The sequence below is a fragment of the Geotrypetes seraphini genome, chromosome 2 (assembly GCF_902459505.1).
Source record: "Geotrypetes seraphini chromosome 2, aGeoSer1.1, whole genome shotgun sequence".
In the NCBI taxonomy this organism is placed as follows: domain Eukaryota; kingdom Metazoa; phylum Chordata; class Amphibia; order Gymnophiona; family Dermophiidae; genus Geotrypetes; species Geotrypetes seraphini.
The window spans coordinates 200,321,757-200,346,553 of NC_047085.1; the positions used below are offsets into that span (position 1 = coordinate 200,321,757).

At 42.1% G+C, this 24,797-nt stretch overlaps 1 protein-coding gene across 2 annotated transcripts; it reads left to right on the forward strand.

The window, feature by feature from the left end:
* Positions 1 to 5,499: 5,499 nt before the first annotated feature.
* C2H6orf52 (chromosome 2 C6orf52 homolog) lies at positions 5,500 to 19,508 on the forward strand. Of its 2 annotated transcripts, none has more exons than XM_033934213.1 (5): positions 5,500 to 5,813; positions 6,889 to 7,075; positions 12,355 to 12,400; positions 15,956 to 16,123; positions 19,127 to 19,508. In XM_033934213.1, exons 1-5 carry the CDS (start codon positions 5,743 to 5,745, stop codon positions 19,261 to 19,263), a joined length of 609 nt encoding a protein of 202 aa, XP_033790104.1. In that variant the 5' UTR covers positions 5,500 to 5,742; the 3' UTR covers positions 19,264 to 19,508. The 2 variants fall into 2 exon arrangements, with proteins under 2 accessions (XP_033790104.1, XP_033790103.1); XM_033934212.1 differs by having other exon boundaries at positions 5,524 to 5,813; positions 6,886 to 7,075.
* The last annotated feature ends 5,289 nt before the right edge of the window (positions 19,509 to 24,797 follow it).

Consider the following 24,797-nt stretch of genomic DNA (forward strand, 5'->3'; position numbering starts at 1 on the left):
CATTACAGGCGCAGGTTCGAGCCCAAGCTGATAAATTAGATGACCTGGAAAACCGGTCTCGTCGCTCGAACCTGCGCCTGATGGGTGTCCCGGAAACGCTCCCGGATCGCTCGCTGCCGGAATTGATGGAGGGGTGGCTGCGAGAGGAGCTGCCGCTTTCTTCTGCTGCGGGGCCTGTGCGCATTGAAAGAGCGCACCGCTTGGGCCCTCGCCCTGGCCTGGAAGCCAGACCACGTGTGGTCATCTTAAAGCTCTTAAACTACAGACACAAAGTGGAGATTCTGCAGCAGTACAGAATCAAGAAAGATGCTTTGAAATATGATGGCTCCCCGATTCGCATCAGTCAAGACTACTCTACGGCCCTGCAGGAGAGGAGGAAGCCTTTCTATTCATTGTGTGCACAGTTGTCGGAGCTCAAGCAGAGGTTCCAATTCAACTACCCAGCTGTATTGCGGATCCAGCGAAATGGGATCTGGAAATCCTTTCACTCGCCAGATGAAGCGGCTGCATTTATCAAGCTTCTTGGTAGCCCAGATTCGGGGGCTGACTGACTGAACTGTTGCTAGTCTTGCAGTGTGGTTTCTTTGTGCTAATGGCTAGTTCTGGTTCCTTAGCGGGGGGATTGTGTCTTTTGATGGGGCGGGGCGGCCCTGGACGGGACGTCTTGGGTGACCTCTTAGCTCCCACATGTGGGGGAAGATTGGGGCTGTTGGGGGGATTTGGGGAAAGGGGGGGTCCTGGGTGGCAGCGACATTGTTACTAGTTTATTTTGTTTTTCCTTTTCAGGGTTGTCCTGGGCTAATTTCTTTCAAAGTGGTGAGGGTGTCTACAAAGTGTGTGTGTGTGAGTCTTGGGGTGGGGCTGGGCACCCTGGGACTCTGTTTTCCAGAACTCATTGCTAGCTGTGGTAGGTCTGGTGTTGGCCTCTGATGGGTGACCGGAAGCTGCGTATACTTTCCTGGAATGTATCGGGCATTACTTCCCCCGCTAAACGCACAAAAATTTTGTCTCAACTGAAACATCACTCGGCAGACATAGCCTGTCTACAAGAGACTAGGCTTACGGATTTAGAACACCAGAAATTACGCCGGGGTTGGGTGGGGGATTTGCATTATGCCTCCTCCCCTGGAAGAAGGGCGGGGGTGGCGATTCTGTTTCGGAAGGGTCTGCAGTGTACAGTCCAGGTTCTGAGGCGTGACACTCAGGGTCGGTACCTTTTGGTGCGGGTGGTTGGATCTGGGGGGCCCTTTCGGCTTCTGGTGGGATATGGCCCTAACAAATATCAACACTCATTTTTTCAAAACTTGGTTAATATTTGTTTGCGAGATTCAGACTGTCCCCTGATTGTAGTGGGTGATTTGAATCAGGTAATGGACCCGGGTGTGGATCGCTCTGGAGGAACGGGGTCATCGTCTGGGAGGCTGACTAGGGGGATCCCTTATCTTTGTCGAGCTCTGGGACTGGTGGATCCTTGGCGGCTCTTACACCCCACGGAGAGAGATTACACTCATCAGTCCAGAGCCCATGGTTCTTTCTCCAGGATTGATTATGCACTTTTATCTGAAACGCTGTTTGCGCGGGTCTCGGAGGCCACCATTGGCCCTCTTGAGGTGTCGGACCATCACATGATTTGGTTAGATGTTGCAGTGGGGGGCCCTGCGAGTTTGGGGGCGGGATGGAGATTCCCTGCGTACTTGCATGAAGATGTTCATTTCCGGGAATTTTTAATGACCAAATGGGAGGCCTATTGTTCCTTTAATGCGCAACATATAGAACAACCTATTTTATTTTGGGACACAGCTAAAGCGGTGTTGCGGGGAGATATTATAGCTTACGTTGCCTCTCGGACCAGACGCATTGCACATCGCATAGTTCACCTTGAGCGTCATTCGCGGCAGTTGAAACGTGAACTGCTGAATTCCCCATCGGTGGCTACTAATGACATGTATAAAACGGTTTTGGCTGAGTTGAATACTCTTATACATGAACGCACGAAGAAACTGTTATTTTATAGAAAGTTTCGATTCTATAAACATGGAAACAAGACGGGGAAATTGTTAGCATCAGTAACAAAAAGCTGGTCGGGTTCTAGATATATTCCTATGATCCGTGAGACCTCGGGGAATATGTTGACCTCAGCAGTGGCAATTGCAGATTGTTTCAAACATTATTTTGAGGCCTTCTATGCTTCCCCGGGTCCCTATATGGGTCCTGATGTGAGTGATTACTTAGAGGACGCGGGGATGCCTAAATTATCTCCTGCCCAGAAATCTAGACTAGATAGGCCTTTACTCACACAAGAAGTGTTACGAGCAATACAAACATTGAAGACTTGTACGGCTCCGGGGCTGGACGGTTATTCTCCGGAATTCTATAAGATCTTATCTTCGGTCCTGGGGGAGCCCTTGCTAAATTATTATTCAGCAGTTCGCGACTGCGGTACATTTCCCTGCTATGCGAATGACGCTCTCATTACTTTGATTCCAAAGCCATCTAAACCGCCCACCGAGATTGAATCTTACAGGCCGATTTCACTTTTGAATGTTGACATAAAAATTTTAGCTCGAGTACTGGCAGATAGGTTAGCGCCTTTGTTGCCTTCCATCATAGTGCCAGAGCAGGTGGGGTTTGTTCGGGAGCGGCACTCGGTTTTGAACGTACGGAGAGTGTTGATGGCGTTCTCGCGGGCACAGCATACTCAATGTCCGGGTCTGTTAGTTGGACTGGATGCGGCAAAGGCCTTTGACAAGGTTCAGTGGCAGTACCTCTTTCATGTATTACAGCATGTAGGACTCCCGGACAGTTACTTGGCCTTACTCCGACCGCTTTATTCAAGCCCCACCGCCTCGATATTAGTAAATGGAGTGCGTTCTACTGGCTTTGTTGTGGGTAGGGGGACTCGCCAGGGATGTCCTTTGTCTCCGCTGCTCTTCTTGTTGTACTTGGATCCTTTGTTGCGTACTCTCCAGAGAGATGATGAGATTGTAGGATTGTCCGAGGGTTCTGCCCAGTTGCGGGTGTTGGCATTTGCCGACGACCTTTTACTCACTCTGGGGGACCCATATCGATCCCTGTCTCGAGCGTTGGACATCCTTGACGAGTTTCATCTTTATTCTGGCTTGACTCTTAATAAGCAGAAATCCCTGGCTTTGCCAACTTCAGATACTGTACGTCAGGGTTGGCAGGGGGAATTCCCGTTGCAATGGGCTTCTTCTTCCTTGCGTTATTTGGGGGTGGTCATACCTCGGGACCTGGATGGACTGTACACTGCAAACATCTTACCTTTGCTCCGTCGTACGGAGTCTACTCTTTCTAACTGGAGACGCCTTCCCCTGTCCCTTTCGGGCCGTGTTGCCCTCTACAACATGATGATCCTGCCCCAATGGCTTTATATCCTACAAATGCTCCCCCTCATGCTTTCCCCGGCATTGAGATGGTATGGAGAAAAAGTTTTGTTTGCTGTATGCTGTCATTTTATTCTCTTGTTCAATAAACATATTTACACATAAAATCACCGAGCCATTATCTAAGAGCGGCATCAGCTTTTGGTAACAAAAATCAGTGTCTGGTCCAGGGGTGCCTGTTCAGTGACAGCACTGTTTAAAACCCCGGTATGGCAGTGTCGGAGACTGCTACAAAAGCCATTTTGAGAAGTGAATCCCCCCTCCCCCCAGCAGTGGGAAAGATGCCTATTCTCTCCTGCCGCAAACAAGCCCCCTTCCCTGCAGCAGGAGAGATGCCCACTCTCTCCCACTGCCAAGCAACAACCCCCCCACCCCCAAGCAGTGGGAGAGATGTCCATTCTCCTGCTACATCACAACACCCCCTGCCTCTGACCCCTCTCCCCGTACCTTTAATTGGATGGCTGACCAGAGGGATGCCTATTCCCTCCGGCCAGCTGGTCTGCCTCATCCAACATGAGCCTTCCCCTGGGATGCACCAGGGAGGGGCCTGAGGCTCTGATTGGCCCATAGGAGGGGCCTTTTACAACCTGGCCAATCAGAGCCTCAGGCCCCTCCCCAGATGCATCGGGAAAGGCCTAAGGCTTTGATTGGCCCAGACACCCACTGCTGGGGGTGTTGCTTGGCAGTAGGAGAGAGTGGGCATATCTCCTGCTGCAGAGGTGGTGGTGTTGGTTGGCAGTGGGAGAGAGTGGGCGTCTCTCCCGCTGGAGGGGTGGTGGTGTTGGTTAGCAATGGGAGAGATTGAACATCTCTCCCGCTGTTATGGGTTTTTTTCTTTTTGCATCTTTTTCTGCACATGTGCCCATCGCTATCACTGGCAATGGGCACATGCATATTTAGCGAGTCTTCGCTACTCTGTGCCAACCTCATTTATATGAGCGTTTTTTGGGGAATGACTCGCTTTTTTTAATTTGCTACCAGAATGGCTGCGATAGCAGCCCATCTTTTTTAAATGTGGTTTTTAAAGAATCTAGGCACCTGGAGTTTTAGAGATAATGTGTATTCATGTTGAAGTGAATGCATGCTGAGTTGAGATTCTAATCCAGTCGTTCTCAGTCTAGTCCTTGGGACAGACTCAGCTAGGTTGGTTTTCTAACTTTCCACAATTACTATACATGAAATGGATTGTATTTAAGGCAGGAAGTGCATGCAAATCTCTCTCATGTATATTTATTGTGGATATCTGGAAAACCTCACCAGCTGTTTGTGACCTGGACTGGGTTGAAAACCCCTGTCTTAAGGAGATCAGTGGAAAAGCAGACCTTGTATACTTTGGGACCAAACCAGGACTGGCTCAGGTATTTTCATGAAAATCAGTCTCTAAGTCTGATGCAATTTCAACACTGAAACTCTTAGAGGAGGGTCATCCTATAACAGTGTTTCCCAAGTCCACCCTGGAGTAGCCCCTTGCCAGTCAGATTTTCTGGATATCCAAAATGATTTGCATACACTGCTTCCATTATATACAAATCTCTTTTATGCCTATTTAGAACTAAATATGGCATATCCAAAATATATTGAGTACAAATGACTCACATTACCTTTAATAATTCTAAATTTGCCTTTTCATTTCTCACTCTTCCTAACTCTTATAAGTTTTTATTGGAAATCCTTATTAGTTTTATTACATTTCTTGTTTATTATTTCTAAATTTCTTTTTGCCAACAATGTTGTAAACTTACAATTATTAATAAAATATTTAAATACAAAAAAAGGCAAATCCATTGTGGACATAATGACCATTCACAGAACAGGAATAAATTTCAAGGTGGGGGGGGGGAGGAAGGGAAGACGAAAAGACTATTCCTTTAGGAAAATCAACAACACAAAGAGATTTAAACATAAATTCCTAACAATTATTATAGTTGTATGACGAATTCTTCATTATATGCACTGCTCAAGTCACCCTAACTAGAAAGGGTGCAGTCCCTTGTCCGCTGCCAATGGCTGTTAGGTCATTGCTCTCTTAAACGTCAGAAAGCCCCAAGGCTTCATGGGAGAGTTAGGAAGTAAATGGCTGTAGAAATGATCCTGCCAGACTCAGCAGAAAGAGTTTTATGATAACACGTTCTGTTTCTACGTCTCCTCTCATTTTTTAGGAGTTGATCTTCTCTCTGGTTAGGGAGGAAGTAATTAAGAAACAGCAATTAGTTCTCTCAGGAGCAGCTGAAGTGGATAATTGGTACTCTTTTAAATGCACACCAGTGGCTAATTATTAAACAGAGCTGAGCTGTGAAAATCACGGGTGTGTTGCTCGTGGCAAACAAAAAAACCAAAAATGGCTGGCAGTTCTAATGCTGTAGGTTTCGCTTTAAGCCAGCAAAGTCTTTACTATTTGTTTTGGCAAAGGTAAGGTGGCTTTTTTTGTGGGGAGGGCGGGGAGGTGGAGAAGGTGCAGCTTGAGTTTAGGTTGTTGTTTTCCCTGCTGTATTCCAGAAATAAAAACGACATTTTCCCAAAATAGCTAAGCAAAAATGTGCTGCCTTGGTACTTTGTGTATCTGCAATAGCATAGTAACATAGTAGATGACGGCAGAAAAAGACCCGAACGGTCCATCCAGTCTGCCCAACCCGATTCAACTCAAAACTTTCTTTTTTTTTTTTTTTTTCTTCTTAGCTATTTCTGGGCAAGAATCCAAAGCTTTACCCGGTACTGTGCTTGGGTTCCAACTGCCGAAATCTCTGTTCAGACTTACTCCAGCCCATCTACACCCTCCCAGCCATTGAAACCCTCCCCTGCCCATCCTCCACCAAACGGCCATACACAGACACAGACCGTACAAGTCTGCCCAGTAACTGGCCTAGTTCAATCTTTAATATTATTTTCTGATTCTAAATCTTCTGTGTTCATCCCACGCTTCTTTGAACTCAGTCACCGTTTTCTTCTCCACCACCTCTCTCGGGAGCGCATTCCAGGCATCCACCACCCTCTCCGTAAAGTAGAATTTCCTAACATTGCCCCTGAATCTACCACCCCTCAACCTCAAATTATGTCCTCTGGTTTTACCATTTTCCTTTCTCTGGAAAAGATTTTGTTCTATGTTAATACCCTTTAAGTATTTGAACGTCTGAATCATATCTCCCCTGTCTCTCCTTTCCTCTAGGGTATACATATTCAGGGCTTCCAGTCTCTCCTCATATGTCTTCTGGCGCAAGCCTCCTATCATTTTCGTCGCCCTCCTCTGGACCACCTCAAGTCTTCTTACGTCTTTCGCCAGATAGCCTTTGATGTATTTCTAGTCACTGAAAGCAGCAGTGTGTGAGATACATTGTATTGGCTATTTTTTTTTTTGTTCACTGTACGTTCCCCCTAACCCCAAATCTTTAAAAAAAAAACAAAAAAAAAACAAAAAAAAAACACCCCAATTATTTGACAATAAATCCTCTCTCTTTTTTTTTTTTTCTTCTTCTTCTTTTAATAGTAGATGGGAAGAATTTCTGAACCAGGTCCCCAATCAAAACCAGTGCTATGAACCTTACAATTATTACTCAAACTGGGGTTATAATTGTCTTGCTAATTACAGCAGCTGCGGTTTTATGCCCTGTGGCATTGCTCTAAATCCTTCACCTGCTCCTGAAGAAATGTCTGCTTGGCCTTCTCCTTTTTCTCAGGTAAGGTGACTAACAGGAAAAGCAAGTTCTTTTTCCTACTAGAAGAGCCATATAATTCTAATATTGGTCTCTTATCTCTCTTCCCCTCTCCCCCCCCCCCCCCCCCTTCAGCCTAGTTTGTTTTTGTTTGAACTGTGTTGTGGACAGCAATTTTTTTTTTTATATATTTTTTTAATTGTTTCTGAGGAATCTGGTGGCCATATAATATCACTGCAGGTCGGTTATGAGTTAGCTGACAGCTAAATGCGAACATACAGAACGAGGATCACATTGGCGTTTAGGCCAACAGACGCAATTCTCCTGAGGAAGCTCTCTGTAGCGTGAAACGGAGCTGCTCCTTCTAGTACTTGAGCACTTTAAAGCAAATGCTTGAACATTTTCTTCCAATTCAGCTAGAACATCACATTATCAGTTGTCTATCAATTGGTTGAGAAAACAAAGCTAAGTACAAGATTTAAACTGAAAGTGTGTTTCTCATAATGTTTTAGGTTACTAAATGGAAAATTAATTTATTTAATCATGAACAAGTTTAAAAAAAATTAATTTAAAGAATTCTCCCCTCCCCCCCCCCCCCCCCGTGCCTTCCCAGCAGCTGGTTGTTTATGGCCGGCTACCTTAGTCTCTTGCCAGAGTTATTTTTAATTTTAAAGCTGCCGCAGCAGCTCCTCTCTCGATTTCCGCCTGCATCGGAAGCCTTCTCCGATGCAGGTGCGGCCCGTGAGAAGAGCTGCCGCAGCAGCATTGAACTTAAAATAACTTCGGCCAGGGAGTGTAAGGGATCTGGCCAGACTGCGGGCCGCAGAACATTAAGTGGGGGCCCCAAGTGTGGGGCCGTTGTCTTCTTAGACGGAGTGACTTCAGGAGGGAGAAGTCGTGTCCGTGCGTCCCTGTTTAAAGTGCATCACATGCACAGAACAAACCACCGCTGAGTCCTTATACTGCGCATGCGAGGTCAAGGACTCGTGGAACATGCAGGTAGGAGTGCGCATGTGCGCTTAGGGTATTAGTGATACCAGATTGAATTACTAATTATCATAAGAAGGAGGAATACATTCAAATACAGTCCATCTACTATTTGAGTGATTAGTTGGTGACTTTTGTTGTGAAGGGATCTTGAAATTAGTCTGTCTTGTTGGTTAAGCATAGTGCAGGGAAAGAATTGGGACATGCGCTTCCCTTAATTGGTCTGCAGAAGTTAGGTGACCAGTTTATCAGCATACAAGAGTTTGTATGTGTGTGTTTAATGTAGGTTCATTGGGTAACAGAACATCAATGGGATGCACTTGGCTTTACTGACTTTAACTGCTTCCCCTTCATACAACACTGCTGAAATATTTGCTTTCCTTCCCTCACCCTCAGTCCTATATGAATGTTTGTTTCCATTTGTGTCCATCTAATTTGACTTCTATCTGTTCTTTACCCAAAGATGCCAAATTATCTAGTTCCAGGTTAGAGATTTTGGGCATTCTTGGACTTCTGACCATCCTATCCTGAAGGAGGCATTTTGGGGACTTGGCAGCACTGATTTCAGTGGACATAATCGGGTACTAAAATCCACACTGCTTTGGGGATGCAAGATCAAAACTAGACAGTCTCCAGCTAGGTAACTTGGCATCTCTGCTTCTCCTACAAGAGAGACTCAGCCAGCTTATACTTGGGTAATCCTGCTATATCAATGTTCTGACGAATCGGTGGGATCCGGGGGGAGTCTCTTCTCATTTATTAGCCTTGGAAGTTCCAATCTAGACTACAGAGAACCAAACCTCAGTGATTTTATACAGTTTAGAAGGGAAGACTAGGGATATTTGGCTAGTTTACTGATACCTGTACTCAAATTCTATAGTTTTGAAAAGAATATGCATCTTTTGAACAAAGGTCCTGATAAAACACCTCAAGATACAGGGGAGAAGTTAAACCCTTTTGTTGTGTGTTTTATGTTGCCCCCTAAAAAAACTCTCTAATCTCTATCTGGATCTTTGTTCAAAAGATGCATATTCTTTTCAAAACTATAGTATTTGAGTACAGGTATCAGTAAACTAGCCAGATATCCCTCGTCTTCCTTTCTAAACTATATAAGATCACTGAGGTTTGGTTCTCTGTAGTCTAGATTGGAACTTCCAAGGCTAATAAATGAGATGAGATGCCCCCGATTCCTCAGAACACTGATATAGGATTACCCAAGTATATGCTGGCTGAGTCTCTCTTGTAGGAGAAGCAGAGATGCCAAGTTACCTAGTTCCAGGCTGGAGACTTTGTCTAGTTTTGATCTTGCATACCCAAAGCAGTGTGGATTTTAGTGCCCGATTCTGGAGAGGAGGGGTGTGTTTGTCTTCAGTCTAATCTTGTCCAAACAGTTCTCACTGCCCAGGACCCACAGAAGGGTGAGAACATATCAAAGGACATGATCTAGAAGGTTGGTCTATGAATCGGAAGACAGTTTGGTTATCCCTACTAGAAGAATTGTCTACTACATAGGAAGAGATTTCTAGGAACTGATTTGTGAAATGTTCTGTTGACCGTTTGGATTTTCTTTTAATGTCTTTTAGTTTTGGGTTTTGTTTGTTTTGGGGATGTTCAGTAATGAAGGTGGCTAACACATGATGTATTGAGGCTGAAGTCTGTAAGAATCCTGGGGCTTTTGCCTTCCCCTGCCTAAAAACTCCCATTTGTCATGGACAAATCACAACATCCACAGTACCAGAGTTGTGCATATATAAGCAAATCACTCCAAATATACTCTCCTTTCCTTTCTTCTCTCCTACTCCATCCACTAATACCTACTTTATCTGTTTTCTCCTATATCAGAGTCCATCTGGTACTCTGCCTTGCAAAGGTTATATAGACAGCCTAGAGTTATCCTCATAAGATCCAATAGCAAACTTCAGTGGCTTACTATGTAGCATACTTGAATTTTACCACTAGTTGCTAGGAAGAGGCTTCCTGGGACCAATATGAAGGGGGGGGGGGAACTATTTGGATGGAACCAAACCTACAAGGTCCAAATTCTTATCTTTGGCTCTTTATTTCCCTGGAGGTAAGCAGAGGGCCTATCCAGCTTAAAGACCCTAGCCATCCAGGCACAAGCAAGTACAGGAGACGGAGAACCTAGCTGTCCTTACTAGAACAATCTGAGAAGATCTAAAAGCATCACCAGTGACAGTGGCCACATAACAGTAAGCTAGTCTGTACTGTGACTGGGAAGAGGCAGTAAATGGGACCAAGCTATCTGAAGGGAGGATTCTCAAAACTTACCAAAGCCTTTAACAATGATCATTAAACCAGCTCCAGCTGGCTTAGCATGGCAGTGTTTTACTGTCCGATTATCAGATTGGTTTACCGTGGTCTTTTCCGAGCTTCCTGGCAGACTCCAACTCTGCCTTGCAAATGTATTTCAATGAAATCATAAATACTAAAGTGGGAGTAAAATCAATATTTAAAGGAACACTCGATCATCGCTGGGTGATTCCCGCATGAACAGTGCCGGCTTTTGATAACCAAAAATTACCAGCTGGTTTGGCAGTGCTAGTACTGTGCAAAGTGCGTATCGGGCATGTGCTGGCTGTGGCTCATCATAAAATTGAGGAAGAAAGTAGATTTTTTTTTTTTTTTTTTTTTTGGGGGGGAAGATCTCAAGCGCATGTATTAAAAATGTGCCATGTATGCTTGCACCACTCCCTCCCTGCCTCTTCATCCAATAGCGCTGGAACGCCTATGATTGGCACGACATAGCATATATTGTGCTCCAATAAGGTGCATAAACGATAATGCATAGCTACATTGTAGCTTTTTCACAGCACATGTACCCCTCTTACCATGGTCTGTTCTGTGGATGCGCCGATCGCTCTCACTAGTGACTTCATCTCGTGTAAATCTGGTGAATTGATTTTTCTTTTTGAAATGGTTACTTATGGCCGCAGCAGCAACCTGTTGGATTTTACCACCAACATTAGAGAATCTTCCTGTGAGTCTCTTAGCCCCTTGAACAGTAATGCAAGTGGATCTTTGAAACTTTTGTACTTCTTGCTACGTTACTAGGAAAGCTAAAGAGAATTTCTTTTTTTTTTAGTTCAATAAATTTTTATTGAGTATTTTGGAAAAAATACAATGAGCAATTCAAATACATATAACAACATTTTGTATATATATGATCTATAAATATGCAATTAACTATAAAGGACCATAATATTAAGAAAAGCTCAGAGTAATGAAATTATTTGTGAAGATTGTATGAGAAAAGAAAATGAGATAAAATAGAATAAAAATTAAAAGAGAAAGGAAATAAAGAGAAAAAAGTGTATATACAATATGACTTTATGACTTCCAAAAATACTATATACCACTGGTCTTCGTGGTCTCTATCAAAAGGAAAAGCTATATCTTTTTTCTATAATATTCTAAGAGATCAATCCTTTACTTTTTCATATCATGCTATGAAACACTGGGATAATATATTAACCATTCCGCTCTCGGACATTGACTGGGAACTCTTTTGGTCTTCAACAAACCGCTAAAGAGAATTTCTACATTCTTATGTAGAGACTTTATACTGCTCTGTTGTCCCAGTTATTTGCCTAAAAGAGTGCTTCTTAAAACAGTCTTTGGGGCACACCCAGCCAGTTGTGGTGGTCAGGCTATGCACAATGAATAAGCATGAGATTAAATTTGCATGAACTTCTTAGCATGCAATCCTAATCGCGTGATTATTTTTGGATATCCTGAAAACTTGATTGGGTTAAAGAACTAGTCTAAAAGATTTAAAATACACTTGTTGGTTCAGAACACTAGCTGTAAAGTGGTCTGCCAAAATTTAATAAAATTAAAAAAAAAAAAAAAAAGAGAGAGCAGTCGAGAAAAAAACATATTTAACCAAAGACCACTACAGTATATGATACTACAAGGAAAATATAGAACAATCGGAGACCACAGCATTGAGGACTTGCTTTTGTGTCAACTCAAAAACAAGAATAACGAGAAAAGCCACAAATGTTAGTTAAATCATGATATTCCACTATTGCCAACAAAAAGTGAAATGTGTTTGAGGCAATAGTACAAATTTAGTAACATAGTAAATGATGGCAGAAAAGACTCAAATGGTCCATCCAGTCTGCCCAACCATACGTGCTCCTCCATAAATTAATCATTTAATTTAAATGGTCCTTTTTCTTAGATATTTCAGGGCCAGAAACCCAGAGCCACTTGTACTTTCAGCCAGATTTCTTAATATACCGTCATGAAAATTCTGAACTTAGTAAGCGTGTAGAAACTATTTTTTCTTTCAGGAGACATGGATTTCTATTGCCAGTGATGCTCAAGAACCAGTGATAGGTGAGTTTAGAGTGGACTTTGTGATATAATAACCATACATACTGTCCCATGTGAAAAGGAAGACTCAACTTATTTTCCTTCTATCTAAACTCTTGTAACAAAGTAAAATAATGTTAGTTCAGCCTGCCTTCGCTCCATCCCCTTCTTCCCCAAGAGCTATGTGACAAGCCCATGATTTTGTGTTTAATGTAAACTGCTTAGGTGACTTATAAAATTTTAAAAGTAAAATACACAGGAACATTGATCTAGGAATATTTAACTTTATTTACCTTTTGTGTTCTTTACTATGCTTATTGTAGTTCCTCCCACTTCCCTCATGTGTAAGTTTGCAATGTTCACGTATTTGTTGTATTTAATAATTTGGACCCCATTTTAATTGTAAATCACTTTGAATTTTTGATATTGCGATTCATAAAAATTTTAATGAAACTTGAAAAACTTATGTTTCCACAAACAAGGAACAATTTAGAAACCTGATAAACACTATTCCATCCCATCACTTGTATTTGTTTCTTAGCAAACCTTTTGCTTTTCTTCCCACTCGATCCAATCATTTTCTCCCCCCTCCCCCCCCAAAAAAAAGCTGTTCATCAGTAACAACTGTTACTAACAGACTTCTTCTGGAACTCTTCCCCACACTCAATTATTTATTGCAAAGTAACATCAGAAGGGACAATATCTGATTTATAGAGTTTCCCAATAGCTATATAATTTTCAGGCATCATGGTTTTTTTTTTCTGCTACTTGCGACCCTCCACCCCATGGTCCACTACACATTATGAAGGGCATATTGCTCTAACTTTTTCTTCAGTGAACTGGTAGTGCATTCAGCTGTCCTTGTCTTTTTATCTTGGCTATCAATCTTGTAAAGGTAGGAATCCTAGGAGGCATCCAATTTCCAACAAGCTTGAACTTTGCTGTAAAATCCAGCTTTTGATGCATTTCCTGATCTGTAACCTGTTGCTAAAAAAAACGGGAGGGTGACCAATGTTACAACGTTCTTTTTGTTTTCAGGGCTGACCTAGGACATTACAGACCAGTAAGCCCGATTCAGTGTCGGGCAAAATAGTGGAAACTATGAAATACATAGACAAACACATAGTTTAATGGGACAGAGCCAGAATGGGTTCAGCCAAGGGAGTTCATGCCTCACTAATATGCTTCATTTATTTGAAGGTATGAATAAACATATGGATAAAGATAAGCTATTTGTACTGTATCTAGATTTTCAGAAAGTTTTTGACACAGTTCCTCATTAGTCATGAGTTAGGAGGCAATGTTCTGTTGATTAGGAATTTGTTATTGGACAGAAAACAGATGGTAGGAGTAAATAGTGGAGTGCCACAAGGATCTGTACTTGGGCCTATTTAACATTTATAAATCTGGGAATTGGAATGTCTAAGTGAGGTAATTTAAATTTTGCAGATGACACAGTTATTCAAGTCAAAACACATGAACTGTCAACAAAATTGCAAGACAACCTTAGAAGACTGGGTATCCCATGGCAGATGAAATTTAATGTGGACAACTGCAAAGTAATGCACTTAGGGAATACATCTAAATTTTATAGTTGCCTTAGGCTAGAATTCACCTTAGGAGTCTGCACCCAAGAAAAAAGATCTGGGTGTCATTGTAATCACTACTCTGAGATCTGCCCAGGGTGCAGCTGTGGTTAAACAGGATGCTAGGAATTATTAGGAAAGGGATGGTTAAGACACAGAATATTATGCCTCTATTGCTTGATAGTGCAATCTCACCTTCAGTATTACACAGTTCTGGTTGTCATATCTTTTATATAGCGAAATTTAGAAAGATTCAAAGTGACCAAAATGATAAAGGGAATGAATTCCTCTTGTATGAAGAAAGATGAAAAAAAGATGAGGCTCCAGCTTGGGGAAGAAAGATGGCTGAGGGGGAATATGATGGTCTACAAAGATCCTGAGTGATGTAGAACACACGAGTGAATCAATTTTATTTTTTTCATCTTTTCAATATGTACAAAAACCAGGGGCTACACAATGAAATTACAAGGAAACAAATTTTTTAAAAAATAATTTACTCCAAGAATAAAGCTCTGGAACTCATTGCCAGAGTATATGGTAACAGCAGTTAACATGTGGACAACTTTCTGGGGGAAAAGTCGGTAGTTTGCTATTGAGATAGACAGACATGGGGGAAGCCAATGCTTACTCTGGGATTGATAGCATGGAATGTTGCTACTATTTAGGTTTCTGCCAGATACTCGTGACCTGGATTGGTCACTGTGAAAGCAGGATATTGAGCTAGATGGACCATTGGTCCGACCCAGGAAGGCTATTCTAGAGAATAGTTGAGACAAGTCTGCCCTTTTACTGCTGCACACCTCTTAACACCAACATAAGTGCCGATATTGCAGCCCTTTCAAAAGTATGGGGAACCACTATTTGCGATACAGTGCTCCCCTGTGAATTTGTGGTCTGATTTGCGGTCCCGGTCATTCACAGTATTTTCTGACCGCAAATGACCAGGCAGGAGAGGGCAGCCGGAGCGCCGGTGAGTGAAGGAAATCACTTGCGGTATGCTCCGACCGCTTCTTCCTGTACTAAAGTCAGGCCTCACCAATCAGGAGCTGCATGTCTCCTGCTAAAAACCATATTCGTGGTTTTTCAACATTTGCAAGGATTCCTGGAACAGAACCCCCGCAGATATCAGGAGTACTGTATTTAACAAATGGCTGAAGAAAGGAATATGCAATTATACTTTTCCCCAACATTGACTGGCTAAATGTTACATCAGGAAGTGCTAGGGAAGTAACGTTCCTAGACATCATAAATGACTGTTCCTGGACCAGTTGCTCCAGGAAGCAGACAAGAGGGGGAGCTATTTTAGATTGGTCTTTAGTGGAATGCAAGGCATAGTAGGAAAGAGTGGCTTAGTGGTTAGAGCAACAGCCTCAGAACCCTGAGGTTGTGGGTTCAAATCCTACCCTGTTCCTTGTGACCCTGGGCAAGTCACTCAATCATTTATATTGCCCCAGGTACATTGGATTGTGAGCCCACCGGGACAGATGGGGGGGGGGAAAATGCTTGAGTAACTAAAATAAATAAAATAGTATACGAGGTAAGGTAACTGGTTCTGCTGGGGAAACAGTGGTCATAATGTGATCCAATTTGAGCTGATATCTGGAGTGATTCAAAATAATCTACTGTAGCAGCATTTAATCATAGAAAGGGCGGCTCTGATAAAATGAGGAAAATGGTTAAAAGGATCAATTGCAAAGGTTAGGACTGTAAACCAGATGTGAATGTTTCAAAATACCATCGTGGCAGCTCAGACCAGTTGTATTCCACGTATTTAACAAAGGTGGAAAGAAGAGAAAACAAGAGCCGACATGGTTAAAAGGTAAAGAGAGCCTATTGGAGCTAGAAAAATTCCTTTAAACTAGAATGGATAAAGGATTCAAGCGAAGGAAATAAACGTAAGCACTGCCAAGTTAGATGCAAAGCATTGATAAGAGGAAGAGAAACTTGCCAAAGAGGCAAAAACTCATTACTCTTTTTTTTTTTTTTTTTTAAGGTTATATAAGAAGCAGAAAACATGTGAGGGAATCCATGGGACGTTGGATGATCAAAGAGCAAAATTGGCATTCAGGGAGGATAAGGCCCGTAGAAGAGATTGAATTATTTGCTTTAGTCTTTACGGAAGATGTAAGAGATCTACATGAACCAGAAATGGTTTTCAAAGGTAATGAGGAAAAAATCTCAGTGAATCTGGAAGATGTACTAAGCCAAATTGACAAGTTAGTGATCACCTAGACCAGATATACATCCCAGGGTACTAAAAACTGAAACATGAAATTGCTGACCTGCTGTTAGTATCTGTAACCTGCCACTAAAAATCATCTGTAGTATCTGAAGATCTGGAGGGCAGCCAACATTATGCTGGGGAGATCAGGAAATTACAGAATAAGCCTGACTTTAGTGCCAGGAAATATAGTGGAAACAATTATAAAAAGTAAAATTGACACATGTAGACAAATGTGATTTAATTGGACAGAGTCGGCATGGGTTCAGCCAAGGGAGATCTTGCCTCACCAATTTGCTTGACTTCTTTTGAAGATGTGAATAAACATTTTGATAAAGGTGAATTGGTTGCTAATCTGAAAATCTAGATACACTATGCTTTTGACAGTTCCTCCTGAGAGAATTAAGAGTCTAGGCGTAGGAACCAATGTTCAGTTGTGGATTAGGAATTGGTTTTTGGTTAAAAAAGAGGGTAGGGTTAAATGGCAATTTTCCTCAGCAGAGGAGGGTAAGTAGTAAAGAGCCACAGCAATCTTTACTGGGAACAGTGCTATTTAACTTATAAATCATCTGAAAATTCAAATGACTGAGGTGATTTTAAATTTGCAGAAGAGACAACTGTTTAAGGAAAAAAAAAAAGACTAGGGGACACTCGAAGTTGCAGGGAAATAATTTTTAAACCAATAGGAGGAAAAAAAAAATTTCAACAGAGAATAAGCTCTGGAATGTGTTGCCAGAGGTTGTGGTAAGAGCAGTTATTGTAACTGGTTTTAAGAAAGGTTTAGACAATTTCCTGGAGGAAAAGTCTATTATTGAGTCATGGGGAAGCCACTGCTTGCCCTGTATCGGTAGCATGGAATGTTGCTACTTTTTGGATTTTTGCCAGGTAGTAGTGACCTGGATTGGCCTCCATGAGGACAGGTTACTGGTCTTGATGGATCATTGGTCTGAGCCAATAAGGCGCTTCTGATATGATGTGCATATGCAATATCAAGGAACCATCTTTGTCAGCTTATAAATTACTCTTCCTGTTCTACTAGTTTAAGCTATATAAATTACAAATCTCAGCTTAGCAATATTTCTAAAACTGTCTCTAATTTATGAAAGGCTTGCATCTAAGCTAGTGGTGTTCTTATGATCCCATATCTGCTTTGCAAGTAAAAAAAAAAAAAAAAAGTAAGGGTAGCCATCTCAGGTTGAGAGGCGGCAATCTCAAAGCAGTTGAGAGATTGATAGTCGGAGCTCAAAACATTCCTATTCACTTAGTCCTACTTCTAATAACCTCCTTATAAGCCTATATTAGTGTACTTTAGGGAATTCTTACTGCATCCTAACTTTCAATTCCTGGCCCTCACAGCTTGAATTTTGAGGATAGTAATGGATTCCTTGAATTTGCCAGTGTGTGTCTTAGGTCCTAGCTTTCTGGAGAGATTCCACTAGGAGGTCTTATGGTTTCAAGTGAAAGGTTTGCTGTCTGGTTTGAGGGTTAATGCACTAGATCTCTTTTCCTGCCCTACATAAAAATGCTTGAATACCTTCTACATCTATTAGTTAGGTTTCAAGACCAACTACCTTAGGGTTTGCCTTGGTGCAATTGGTAGTCAACAGAAGTGAGTAGAAAACTAACCCATTTCTGCTCAGCCTTTGCTTCATATGTGACTTTATTTATTGAAGCCTTCTTTCAAAGCCCTTGTAGTGTTGAGGGATCTCAACATTGTCTTAACCCAGCTGATGAAAGCTCCCTTTTAAGCATCTATGTCTTCTGACATATGATTTTCCAAGTCTGGCTCTGGGTGGCATACTTCAGTCTGCAGGGTAAGTGAGCTCCAGGCCTTAGTAGCTGATCCACATACACTTGTTTTTCAACAAAGTAGGCCTGTGGACTTATCCTAACTTCTTATGCAGGTAATATTGGAATTACCATCTTAACACATCAATTGTCTTGCCTACCCTTTTTTTCCCTAAAACCTCATGCCCACCAAAGTGAAAGCACACTACACACAATTTTTTGTATGGGGCCACTTTGAAGTCCTGACTCAAAGTATGGGGAAACTGTATCATAGAATTGCCTGGTTTGTTCTTGCATGGTTCCTAAGCCTGAAAAAGGAAAACAGGTTAGTCATGTAAGTGTGAGCTGGTATGTAGTCTTTATAGTCATCATGGAGGGGTTCAGTTTACTTTTTTTTTTCTTCCTCCTCCCCCCACCCCCCATATACTCCTCTCACCCATGTTGTCCCGTTCTGTTTTACTTATAGATTTATGTAACTGCTGTATCGGCCAAACTTACATTTTTACCTATAAAACAGAAGCTTTTCCATTCCTGCTCCATACTCCTATCTTGAACCCACTTGTTCAGTTCATTCTGTTTTTGCAAGTGGTGGAAAGTTCATACTATGTTGTATGTTCATACTTGGCTTATCTTTAAAATGTTTCTTTTTCTTGTGTTCACGCTCATAAATGTATTTTATGAGGAATTGGGGTGGGATTGATAAGTTAAGAACTAAGGGCCCTTTTTACAAAGCTGTGGTAGCAATTATCCCATGGCAAATGCACCAAAGCCCATATGAATTGAATGAGCTTCGGTACATTTTCCATGAGAAGCGCTACCACGCCTTTGTAATAGGAGCCTTTAGTCTATTTCAGGGGTGTCAAAAGTCCATCCCTCAAGGGCTGCAATCCAGTCAGGTTTTCCCCAATGAATATGCATGAGATCTATTAGCATACAATGAAAGCAGTGCATGCAAATAAATCTCATGCATATTCATTGGGGAAATCCTGAAAACCCGACTGGATTGTGGCCCTCGAGGGAGGGACTTTGACATCCCTGGTCTATTTCAATCCTTAATTATTGCATCTGTTCAAGCAAAGAGAACCTTTCAAGGGGGTGAATGTTTCCCTAAACATTAACATTTAAACTTTTTTTTTTTTTTTTTTTTTTTACTAGACCCAGATATTTATTTAAATGTTGAGGAACTGAATGGAATACTCGTAGCAAGAAGTGAAGACTTGTATGATTCACTCATCAGTTGCCAGTGGCAGCCTCTTGACAGTGTTACCTCAAAAATCCCCACTGCTGGCTAAGATTTGACTACAAGAATATGTACCATAAACTTGAAAGCAATTTTGAAAACCTGCATTTTCTTTTCTCTGTTCCTCTTGGCCTCTCCATGCCTCATAGTAGGTGAGGGTTCTACTTTCCACATTCAGCCCATATACCATATTAAAGTTTACTGTAGAAAATCTCTAATAAGACTCCTCTGCATAAAAATCATTGCACTACTGGTCTTTTTGTGACTTATGTATGCCCTATGATTTTACTTTTTAGGTTTTGGGCTGGAGGGAGGAAGGGGGTCTGCCTTTGTTTACTTACCAAGTTGCTTAATCTCCCCCCTTTTTTTTTTTTTTTTTTTTTTTAAAGCTAACTTACTTTCTAAGGCAGAGATGGCAAAGTCCCTTTGAGGGCTGCAATCCAGTTGGGTTTTCAGGATTTCTCATTGAATATGCGTGAGATCTATTAGCATACAATGAAAGCAGTGCATGCAAATAGATCTCATGCATGTTCATTGGGGAAATCCTGAAAACCCGACTGGATTGCAGCCATTGAGGAGGGATTTTAACACCCCTGTTCTAAGACATGCTCTGCTTCAGGGTTAAGCTATAGCAAATGTAAACAGCTTGTACTAATTAGCTAAGCCTAATGGGTTTGGAAGTGCAATGTACTGTAACTGCATGATTTTAGGTAGTATGGAGGTGGTATACCAAAGCTAACCCATTTGGGCAAGGAAATAAGTAGAGTACATGACCATAATGTGTAATGTAAGATGGCAACTAATAAACCAAAAATCGAGCAACACATCTTCTGTTTTTATGGTGCAATAGAGTTTTCATTCACTTATTTTTCTATGAATACTAGCTGTATATTTGTGCTGCAATTACAGGTTTCTAACAACTAGCTACAGTAATGTAGTAAAACTATATTTACTATCCCTCTTTCCTATTCCCCAACAGGAAAACTGCTGCTGCTTTAGAGTATTAAATCAACTTGATCTACCTTTTTGTCTTGGGTCCTATGGTAGGCTAAATAAAATCATATTACTCAGCCAAAAACAAACAAACCTTGACCTGAAAATGGGGGAAGTGATAACATTAACCTGCCACTCTAACTCCTCCCCCCCTCTGTTTTTGGTCGTCTTCACTCTGAATATGACAGGAGGTGCTTTGGTTTGACTTATTACTAAACTTAAAAAGAACTAAGACCGGTATTTGACAGACTTGTACGGTTTGTGTCCCATATATGGTGATTCAGTTCATAGTCAAAAGTGCACGCCGAGACAACTGATCGCAAGGCAGAAGCCTGTGCTGAAGAAAAACAGTGTTTTAAGGGGCTCTGATGGGGGTGTTGGTGGGGAACCCCCCACCACTTTACTGAATACAGATTGCACCGGTGTTGGGGGGGGGGGGGGGGAGGTTATAAACCCTCATTATACTGGAAACTTAACTTTTTCCCTGTTTTAGGAAAAAAGTGAAGTTTTCAGTTTAATGTGGGGGGGTTATAATCCCCCAAACCCCCCACAATGCTGGTGCAATCTGTATTCAGTAAAGTGGGGGGGGGGGTTCCCCCTCTCAGAGCCCCTTAAAACAGTGTTTTTATTTGGCGCATGCTTCTGCCTTGCGCTCAGTTGTCTCAGTGTGCCTTTGTCGGTGCATGCTTTTGACCTGTCACTGGTGATTCAGTGGAGGGTGGGCTGGGGAGGGCATCAGTGGGAACTCCACTAACTTGGAACAGGAGGACTTTGCTGGCCAGACTTTAAAGTAGATGTCCTACAAACAATGGGATGGTTGGAGTGAGCTTAGATGGCAACTTCAGCAGGTGGAACCTAGGACAACCTTTAAAATGCAACAAACTAATGCATTTCTATTCTATTTTTGGATCGTCTTCTACTATCATATTCTCCAGTTAGAACACGTAGATAACAGAACAGCATCTGCTGACTATCCCCTCTTTAAAAGTAATAGGTACTAGGAGATTTACTATTTTTTTGGTTATAGCACCTCAGATTTGGAACAACTTACCAATTTACTTATGTGGTGACTCCTCACTCAAAAAATTTAAAAGCTCTTAAAGTTACTTGTATAAGGATGCATGTGCTCTAATACCTAATTTTAATCAGACTTTACATATAGGTCACAATCTCCTTTACCTTCTCCTCTAGGCTTAGCGATGCTTTCAAGATTATTCTTATTACCCTCCAGGTGTTTTTTTCCCTAAATGTATCTATATTTTCTTTAAAGATTATAGTTCATCCTTCTTTCCTTTTGTACTGGTAAATATTTGTATGTATACACTGTTTTATTTGTATAAAGTTGTTTTATTGTTTGTCTCCTAATTTTAAACCATCATACGCATTGAAGTATTTGACATTGCATGTACAACAAACTTTTAATAAACTTGACAATACCAGGTGGACTTTAGCCTATGGCCCAGAAATATCAAAGAAGGGACAAGTTTGTTGTTCTCATTTAAAACTAAATGAATAAATTAAGGCGCAGAGTGGCTGGACTGTTCAGGTCTTTATCCGCTGTCTTGTACTATGTTACTGCACCCCTCAAACTTGATAACTTCCATTTGCAAGGAAAATAGGACAACTATTTTAACACTTTTTTTTTAACACGCCTAATAGAATAATAGCCCCTGTTCTCGCATGCCAGCTCACTTTTCCATGTAAATGCTCTGAAGAATAAAAAAATTCTTCTCACCAGGTTTTGTTTAGTAAAAACTGTTTTGCATGCTCCTAGATTACTCTGGCCCTGCTTTTCATTTTATTCAAATCCAGCATGTCTGTTTTCTTACTCGGCTGCACAATGGATTCTACATGCACGTAAATACTTGTCCCATCTCTCTTGTACTAACAGTCGACTTCCATGCCAGGACAGATCTCCTTAACTGTTAATTGGCCATATTGCTATACTGTGCCAGCAAAACTTATGGACAAGTTTATCTAATGTGTCTTTATGTATGAAGTGCATTCCTGTAAGGTTATGCACAAATTAATACTTAGAATAGTGTTATGGCATCTTGTGCTAGACATCTACACCCTTAAGTCATGAATGCAGCAGAACTGTATGTGCAGACAGGAGCAGGGATACTATTTTTTTCCAGGAATAGTGAATATTTGACTGACTAGGCAGGAGCTCATCACAATTATACCTAAGCTCATAACATGCCAGAGGCTAAAGAGTTAATTTACTAAAGTTTGTGTGGCTACTTAGTTTAGGGTTCTCAACTCAATCAATAAATATTCTTTTGTGTGCACCTGTTCATATGACTATACTGTTCTCTTATTTGAAAATAAATAAAACTTTTTGAACTGAAAAAAAAAAAAATAGGCATACAACAAAGCTAATATTTGAAAATTGTTACATATCTTTTTCTTGTGCATAATCTGCCTGGCTAAGCCTGTGGGTTGAGGATCTTTGCAATAAGGGCTAGATTCACTAAGCTCACCAATTGTGTCCCGATCAGTTTGAGCGTTCCCTGACCTGATTCACTACCCTTCTGGCCGATCATTCTCCCACCCAATCTTCCCAGCCCATGCAAATGAGGGGAAATGGTATGCATAAGTAGGAAGCCCTTGATTCACTAAACAGAATAAGGAATACAGATTGGGCTTGCCGATCCAAAATGAAGCGACTGCTGAGAACCAGTCACTCGCATCCTTGCCGACTATCCTGCTCACTGCTGCGCTGAAATCCCAGTATCAAAATAAAACTTTTTGGGAATGTCTTAAAACATATCTCCTTGTGCAAAAAGCACAAGGGTTTACAGCGGGGCTGCACAAGGCATGTTATGTTCCATTTTGGCCGCACATGGAAATGATTCCTGAATGTCCACTCAGGGGGCCACCCTTTTGTTTTGTCCTCAAGCTTGTGCAGAGAGCAAGCGTATGTGTGGATCGCATGTACAGGCAAAGAGGATGGTCTGTGCAGGTGTCTGGATCACTCTGGGTCGGTGTGGGGTGTGCATCCGATCTCTTAATTTGCATGACTCTGTAGTGAATCGGTCACCCGGCAAAACTTGGCCACGGATCACCCACCAACAGTGAGTTTAGTGAATCTAGGCCTTAGTTGGCTTAGTGGTTTGTGCATAACAATACAAATCAGGATGCTGATGTGTAAATGGAGTGAGGTGGAAAGTGGTGTGGTATGTACTATAGCAGTGGTTCCCAACCCTGTCCTGGAGGCCCACCAGGCCAGTCGGGTTTTCAGGATCACCCTAATGAATATGCATGGAGCAGATTTGCATGCATGACACCTCCATTATATGCAGAGCTCTCTCATGCATATTCATTAGGGCTATCCTGAAAACCCGACTGGCCCAGTGGTCCTCTAGGACAGGGTTGGGAACCACTGTACTACAGTCTATGCATTTTAACTTGGTGGAGTTCCAAGGGGGAAGGGGTGGTCTGCCCGAGGTGCAAGCATAATTGGGCACCCTGGGACCTCCTGTCCTTCACTGTTGCTGCTGCTTTCCCAAACCAGCAGCAATGCCAGTAAACTTAAATGCAGCCATCATGGAACCATTAGGCACTTCCCCGAAACTGCCAATCCACCTCCCTCCGACATCACTTCCTTGGTCCAGAGCAGAGCCAGAAGCTGTGGGAAGGTACAATGGCTGCATTTAAGTTTAGTCCTGCTGGTTTGGGACAGTAGCAGCAGTAGTGGGCAGGATACTGGTATGGAAGTGGAATGAAGTCAGAAGAGTGCATATGCTAGAATTAACGGAGGTGGCAGGAGAAGGGAGCAGGGTACTAGATAGAAGTGGGGGATGAAAGAAGGGGGCAGGACAAGTGGGATGAAGAGAATTGGGAGCAGATGCTGGATGGGTGAGGAATGAATTAGTGAGATACTGGAGGGGGTGAAGGAAAAGAGGTGGCAAGCTGTGAAAGAGGAACACAGTGAAAAGAAAATTGAAAGAGGAGAGAGGCCATTGCATGGGGAGAGGAGGGAAGAGAGACAGATACTAGATCTGAGGTAATGAATGACATAGGGACAAATTTGTCCTCAGTCCCGCAGGATCCTTCTCCATCCCCGCCAGCTGTCCTCATCTGCACAAACCTTGAACACATGATTTTTTAAAAGTGTTTTAGGCTGCTGCAGATGGGGACGGGGATGGAGATAGATCCTGTGAGGATGGGGACAAATTTTGTCCCCAGGTCATTCTCTAAATCTGAGGGGAGGAAAGGAGAAGAGAGAGATGCTAAAACCCATGAGGGGTGGAGTGGGAAAGAGATGGAAGGGGAGGATAGTTTCTGGACGAGGCATAGAAAGAAAACAGATGCCATATGGAAAGGGCAGACAGTGGATGGAAGGAAGAGAATGACGAGATGAGGAAAGCAGAAATCAGATGACAGAAAACAATGTTGTTTTTATATTATTTTGCTTTAGGGCAGGGGTGTCAAAGTCCCTCCTCGAGGGCTGCAATCCAGTTGGGTTTTTAGGATTTCCCCAATGAATATGCATGAGATCTATTCGCATATAATGAAAGCAGTGCATGCAAATAGATCTCATGCATATTAATTGGGGAAATCCTGAAAACCCAACTGGATTGCGGCCAT